Raw genomic sequence first — 7115 nt, 5'->3', positions numbered from 1 at the left:
TTTCCTTTTCTTAGTTAACTTTTATCTTATTTATGTTTTTATTTTGTTTATTTATTTTTCTTTCTTTCATTATGTCTAGCTAATTTAGTTATGTCAAGGTGAAAAGGTTACACTAATGGTGTAAGAATAAGTATAATGTAAACTTAATATGGACTTTAATGTTTGATACTAACATGTTTTATATTTGTTTTCGTGTTCACTCTTTAATACTTTGCTTATTAAATGACTAATCTTGATTTATGTTGTATAACACTTGGCACAACAAATGCTTGACACTTTCACAGCCCATACTGTATGGTATAACCAACACCTGAGCTATAAAAGGAACTTGATTTGTTGTTAACATAAGTTATAATCATGAATGCTTGATGAAATTTACAAGTATTAGCATTAATTGAATAAGATGACCACTGTAATCATGTTAACAATCTATAATCTGATTGGAACCTCCTTTGTGTGTGGTTTCCAATTAAATAATAAGAGTTTATACTATACTTGTTTGACATGCCATTAGTGGAACCTCTAACCTTGACATTTGTTATTATCATTGTTTAATCCTTACATTAATATTCTATCTTCAAGTTCTTATCATCATTTTCTTCTTCTCTTTCTTTATTATTACTACCACTACTACTATTACTACTATTGTTATTATAGTTGTTGTTATTGCTATTATTGTTATTTATAATTGTTGTTTATAATTTGTATAATTAACCTCCCTGTGGTTCGACCCCGGTCTTGCTGGGTTATTTATTACTTCTACACTCCTGCACTTGGGAGAAGATATCAATCTTTTAGTCGTGTCAGCATGTGAGTTCTGAAACATGGTGGGCCAGTAAAATCCACTTTTTAAGATTTTTGTAGTTGTCTTTCTTGATGAGAAATGACCCTTACATGCCTTAGAATGATAAAATTTAATTACACTACTTACCTCATTGTCACGAATGCATTTTTAAAATATTTAATCAGGATAATATTTGAATAAATAAGGGTCATCCCAATAAAATTTTTTTACTTCATTCAAGAACTTTTTTTTTTTTATCTTGGGTACTCCAATTAACTAGCAATTGTTATGAAACAAGAAAATTGACAATATTAGCAAATCAAAATATTGTAAAGACAGAAAGTAAAGATTAATCGGGAAAGTAGTCATCGATTGATGTGATGTCAGATTTTAAATTTGTTGTCAATCTTAACAAATGATCTACAACAATATTTTTGGTGCCTTTCTTATCTTTGCTTGTTATTTTAAATTCTTAAAGTAATAAAATTCACCGTACTAATCTAACCTTAGAATCTTTTTTAGAAAGAAGATATTTTAATGTTGTATGATCACTAAAAATAACAATAGATGAAACAATAAGATAAGATCTGAATTGTTCACATATAAATATTATTATAAATAATTTTTTTTAGTAGTGATGTAATTTATTTAAGTACTATTTAAAATTTTACTTATATAATAAATTATATAATATTTTTTATTTTTTTATTTTAAAATAATATGTATAATATAATTACTAATATTATATATTATTTTAAAAAATAATAACTAATTAGAAAATTGAATAACAAGAGTGCAAGAAACAAATTTTTAACTTTAACAAAATTAGTAATATATATATATAGGTATCATTGATTGACGGTGGTCATCTCATTAAATATCAATCACATCAGAACAATCCCATCATTCCTCCTTCACCCATTAATTTTTTCTTGCATCTTCACGCTGGTTGTGGCTCCCCTCGATATCTGATCCCTCACTTCCTGCCGTGCAATACGAATCATTAGATGAGATTCCTTCTCCCCCCCCTCGCCATTATCACATATTTTATTACCTATTCCTTCTCACGCTAAATTAAAAGAGCTCACCTACCTGCGCTGCCCAACCTAACCTAACCTAACTTAGCAGATAAGATCATTGCCCTTTTCTTTCTCCTACCGTTATCCATCGGCCACCTTAAACTACTCTCCACGTGTCAAAATCTCACCCCCCAACCTCCCTATTTTACCATAGTTAAAATTCATCTGCTAGTTACTCATGAAAAACCCAAAACTCCTTCCCCAGACACTCTCGCTCGCTGCAAATCTCTAGTTTTCATACGGAGCGGAATTGACTCCCGTCCTTAATAAACGGCACGTTAGCTTCAACATTGATAATGTCGAATAAGGCGAGGGCGTTCCCGGAGGAAGTGCTAGAGCATGTGCTCTCGTTTATTACAAACGACAAAGACAGGAACGCCGTATCGGTGGTATGCAAGTCGTGGTACGAGATAGAGCGGTGGTGTCGGAAGGGAATATTTGTTGGTAACTGTTATGCGGTGAGGCCTGATATGGTTATAAGGAGGTTTCCGGAGCTAAGATCGGTGGAGCTGAAAGGGAAGCCACACTTTGCGGACTTTAATTTGGTGCCTGAGGGTTGGGGGGGTTACTTTTACCCATGGATAGCGGCGTTGGCTACCGCCTATCCTTGGTTGGAAGAGATTAGGTTGAAGAGGATGGTGATTACCGACGAGAGTTTGGAGGTTATTGCTAAGAGTTTTAAAAATTTTAAGGTTTTGGTGCTTTCGTCTTGTGAGGGTTTCTCTACGGATGGACTTTCTGCCATTGCAGCGGATTGCAGGTTTCTTACTTGCTGCTGCATTCCCTCTTTCTTTATTTGCCCCTCTTTGAGGAGTCTGAACTCAAAACAAGTTTTAATTTGTCGGTGTGATTTTGTTGTTATTTTCTTTCATGATTATTCGTGCATAAAACTTCATGAGTGCTGTACTTCGGGTTTAGTTTCTAGCTTTGTTCTGTAGATTTGGAGCTGAGAATTTTGAAAACCTGGTGTAGTTTGTGCTAATTTGTCACTTATGGACGAGGGTGATGATAATGGCTGACTTAAAAAGCAAATGATTAGTAACTTTAGTAATGAGGAAGTCATCATTTTCAATGATAAGGACAGTGATGGAGTGCTAATTTTATGCCAAATCACGCTTTTGTCGTTGTAATTTAGTATATTTTTGTGTCTTGTGCATTTCATCACTTGCGCAACTTGTTTACAGGAATCTGAGGGAGCTGGATTTACGAGAGAGTGAGGTGGATGATCCAAGTGGGCAGTGGTTGAACAGTTTTCCTGACTCGTTTACATCACTGGTCTCTCTTAATATTTCCTGCTTAGGGGCTGAGCTGAGTTTCTCAGCTCTGGAGCGCCTGGTTGGCCAGTGTCCTGATCTAAAGAATCTTCAGCTCAACCATGCTGTGCCCGTTGAGAGGCTTGCTAAACTTATTCGCCAAGCACCACAACTGGTTGAATTGGGCACAGGTGAGTTCTCGGCTAGGTTGCAGCCTGAAATCTTCTCAAACCTGGCTGGAGCTTTTTCTGTGTGTAAAGAACTGAGGAGTCTATCTGGGTTTTGGGATGTAAATCCAGCTTACCTTCCAGCAGTTTATCCTGTCTGTTCTGGCTTAACATCACTGAACTTGAGATATGCCAATATACAAAGCGCTGATCTCATTAAACTTGTCAGTCAATGTTCGAATCTGCAGCGTTTATGGGTAAGTTTTACCTTCTAGTTTTAAGTTTCTGTCATGATTTTTGTTTCTGAATGCATATTTTCTTGCTCACTTGGCAAGAGGCATAAATTTCTAGATAGCTGGAGTTTATGGTGCGAGTTAGATGCTTGCATGCTCGGTTGCCAATTTTGCTTTAAAAGTTTAGCAAATGGGACCACATTCATGGCTGCTGCACAACCATGTTTGGATACTGCTTTGCATCTACGTGACTCAAGTTTAGGTTGCTGGTTTTTTTTTTTTTCCAGAAAAAAGAAAAAAAAATCCTTTCTTTTTTCGTTCGAGCTAATAAAGGGCATCACTGCAGGTGCTGGATTACATTGAAGACGTTGGACTTGAAACTCTTGCAGCATGTTGCAAGGACCTGACAGAGTTGAGGGTGTTTCCATCTGACCCATTTGCTGCAGAACCAAATGTGTCCTTGACAGAAAGGGGCCTTGTCTCTGTCTCTGAAGGCTGTCGTAAGCTTCAGTCAGTTCTGTACTTTTGCCGTCAAATGACTAATGCTGCTCTAGTTACAGTAGCAAAGAACTGTCCAAGCATGACCTGCTTCCGTCTTTGTATTATTGAACCTCAGGCTCCTGATTACCAAACACTTCAGCCTCTGGATTTGGGTTTTGGAGCCATTGTTGAAAACTACAAGGATCTCCGGCGTCTTTCCCTCTCAGGTCTACTGACTGATCGTGTGTTTGATTACATTGGAACTTATGGAAAAAAAATAGAGATGCTATCTGTGGCATTTGCTGGCGATAGTGATCTGGGACTCCACCATGTGCTGTCTGGGTGTGAAAGGCTTTGCAAACTTGAAATTAGGGACTGTTCCTTTGGGGATAAGGCTCTTTTGGCCAATGCTGCAAAGCTGGAGACAATGCGATCCCTTTGGATGTCTTCTTGCTGTGTGAGTTTTGGAGCATGTAAGCTGCTAGGTCAGAAGATGCCTAGGCTCAATGTTGAAGTTATTGATGAGAGGGGACCTCCAGAATCGAGGCCGGAAAGCTGCCCTGTTGAGAAGCTTTACATATACAGAACCATTGCAGGACCGAGGCTTGACATGCCTGGATTTGTTTGGACTATGGATGCAGATTCTGTGTCAAGGTTTTCTTGACAGGTCTTCATACTTCATTACGCATCAAGACCCCTGCCTGTAGTGAATGGATACTGCAGGTACATGCTCTAAATGCTACTCATTGTTTGAAAGGTACACTGAGCCTCAAGAGCTCATTGCCGGATTATTTTATGGTTGACTGAGCTATTGGATGCCTCATAAAGGTTAATAAAGAGATGATAATTTTGTGATTATTTTAGTATATCATGTATCAATCAAATGTGTTAAAATGGGATGGTGATCGTGTATAATTTTTGCATCTTGATGCATTTATTAACCTGGGCTCATTTGTGTCATTGTTCTACCGCCCAAGTAATGAAGTCTAATATTCTCAAACACAGTGAGGACTTGCAGATTTGATGTATTCAACTTTTCTTGGGCATCCGCCACATGGATTCTCTTTCCATTTTTTCTCCACCATATCCCCAACTTTATAGTTTTTAGGGTTTCAGTTAGTATCAAAACTCGGATCTCATCTGCCTGTTGATTGGGAAATATTAATCTCATCTGTGATGATTGCTTGGTTTCAGCAATTTAGTGTTGTGTTTGCCAAGTATCCTAATTTGTTGCTATTGTTTTAATTTAAAAGTGTCCGAAACTGACAACATGGATGCAAATTGGAGTGTTATTATTATTATTATTATTGTTATTATTATTTTGAAGCTTTTCTCAACTTTCTTTTGAGAAGATCGCATTTTGGTTGAGTCATAATTGTGAGATTAGTTTGGAAAACATAATTAGTAACATGTGCAGCTGACTTGGTCGTGGTTGTTAAGAAATAATCCTAAGAAAATATTCTGATCAATTCACAACGAGTTTTGGCTAAAATTGGTTTAACACAAGTTCATTCATGGAAAGGTTGTGTTTTTCTATCGTAGGAAGACAATAAATTATGTATTTACTTGTACGATTGAATTTGAGCATCCTAGTGTTAGCAGCGTATATCCCTGAATGAAAACGTACCTTGATTAAATTTCAAATACTTCTTGATTATAAGATTTTGCTGCCCCTCTCTGTATGTTTATGTTTATGTTCATGTACCCTTGTTCAGGTTACCAATGGGCATGGTAAGAAGTTAAAACCACTCCTGTTGTAGCTGTGCGTTCTGTGGAATCCATTCAGTACGTGGAAGTTTATAATATTTTATCGTTTATCGAATATAGTTTAGAGATGACAACGATATTCCCAAGACTTGGTTTGGATGATTTATAGCTGCTGCCATCCTCCATTGAAATGAAGGAATGTTTGATTTTGTGTTTTTAAAAAAATTAAAAAAATATTTTTTTGAATTTAAATTAATTATTTTTTGTGTTTTTAGATTATTTTAATGACCTCTTATTAAAAATAATTTTTTTAAATTAAAAAAATTATTTTAATATATTTTTAAATAAAAAATATTTTAAAAATTAATTATAACTATAATTTCAAATATGCTGCTGAAAACAGGGACGGAGCCTTTCACAAGGCTCTGTTGGGCTATAGCTCAGGCAGGGTGATAATTATATAAAAAAAACTTCTCTTTTCACTAGGCCAGTGTCAACCACACTTCTCTTTCCACTAGGCCAGTGTCAATCACATCCTTATCCTGGCCCAAAGCCAGTGACAATCACATCCTCGATGCCAAATTCTCCAGCCACTAAAGTTATAACTACCAGTGTAGCTCGTGTGCCAAGCCCTACACCATCTCTAGGAATCGTCAAGCCTACAGCTCAAACCCCACCCTAATCACCTAAGTTTAAGCCCACTGCGCGCTCCACCACCTTCTCCTGTAACACTTCCACCTTCCCGAGTAAAATCTGATGCAGATCTCAAACCCAAGATTCCATTAGTAGCAGAGCAAAAAACTGTGTTGGTTCATGAGATTATTGACAAGCCTAAAGAGGCAAGTGATTCGCTGAGAGCCTTTGCAGATAGTCTCAGCTCTGGCATTGCTCGTCTTGCAAAGCACGAAATTGCCAAAGATCAAACAAAGGAGAAAGGTAGTGGCAAGAAGATTTCTTCAGATTCTGAGGGTGTTGGCACGAGGGTAATTACAATTGCTGTAGACTGTATCTAAAAATCTAATAGTTTTCATATATTTAGGTTTTTTAATACTCTAAAGGTCTTAATTTAATTTTTTCATGGGTATTCTTATTAAAAAAAAACCTTAGTTTGGTTAGTACTATAAGACATATTAAAGCCAATAGCTTTGTGAGAAATTATTGTGCTGAAAAGAATTGTGAAGAAGGTGGTGATTATTTAATTGTGATGAAATATTTGAATTTGTATTCATTTTATATTTGATGCATAAAATAATGGAGATTACTGATTTACCTTGTCGAGTTTTATAGGAAAAGTCTCTAGACATTTTAAATACAATGGATCTTATATCAACTATTAAAGTATTGCTTTGAATTTTGAGAGATGTCAGATTTGATCTTCTCCTTGCAAATGCGCAATCTGTTTACATAAAAAA

The 7115-nt window shown here is 36.1% G+C and overlaps 1 protein-coding gene across 2 annotated transcripts; it reads left to right on the top strand.

The window, feature by feature from the left end:
• Positions 1-1771: 1771 nt before the first annotated feature.
• LOC105112275 (protein TRANSPORT INHIBITOR RESPONSE 1-like) lies at positions 1772-5735 on the top strand. Of its 2 annotated transcripts, XR_839721.1 has the most exons (4): positions 1772-2623; positions 3048-3540; positions 3863-4719; positions 5712-5735. XR_839721.1 is itself a non-coding variant. In XM_011007918.1 (3 exons), exons 1-3 carry the CDS (start codon positions 2160-2162, stop codon positions 4658-4660), a joined length of 1755 nt encoding a protein of 584 aa, XP_011006220.1. In that variant the 5' UTR covers positions 1772-2159; the 3' UTR covers positions 4661-5189. The 2 variants fall into 2 exon arrangements, 1 of the variants encoding a protein (XP_011006220.1); XM_011007918.1 differs by lacking the exon at positions 5712-5735 and having other exon boundaries at positions 3863-5189.
• The last annotated feature ends 1380 nt before the right edge of the window (positions 5736-7115 follow it).

Source organism: Populus euphratica, unplaced genomic scaffold, assembly GCF_000495115.2.
Source record: "Populus euphratica unplaced genomic scaffold, PopEup_1.0 scaffold328.1, whole genome shotgun sequence".
Lineage (NCBI taxonomy): Eukaryota > Viridiplantae > Streptophyta > Magnoliopsida > Malpighiales > Salicaceae > Populus > Populus euphratica.
This window is presented reverse-complemented; position numbering and strand designations above follow the sequence as displayed.

Excerpts from the sequence above, each read along its gene's own strand:
- LOC105112275 (XM_011007918.1), top strand. The coding sequence starts at position 2,160 with ATGTCGAATAAGGCGAGGGCGTTCCCGGAGGAAGTGCTAGAGCATGTG. Across the intron at positions 2,624-3,047 it reads GCCATTGCAGCGGATTGCAG|GAATCTGAGGGAGCTGGATT; the intron begins GTTTCTTACTTG and ends ACTTGTTTACAG. Across the intron at positions 3,541-3,862 it reads CGAATCTGCAGCGTTTATGG|GTGCTGGATTACATTGAAGA; the intron begins GTAAGTTTTACC and ends GCATCACTGCAG.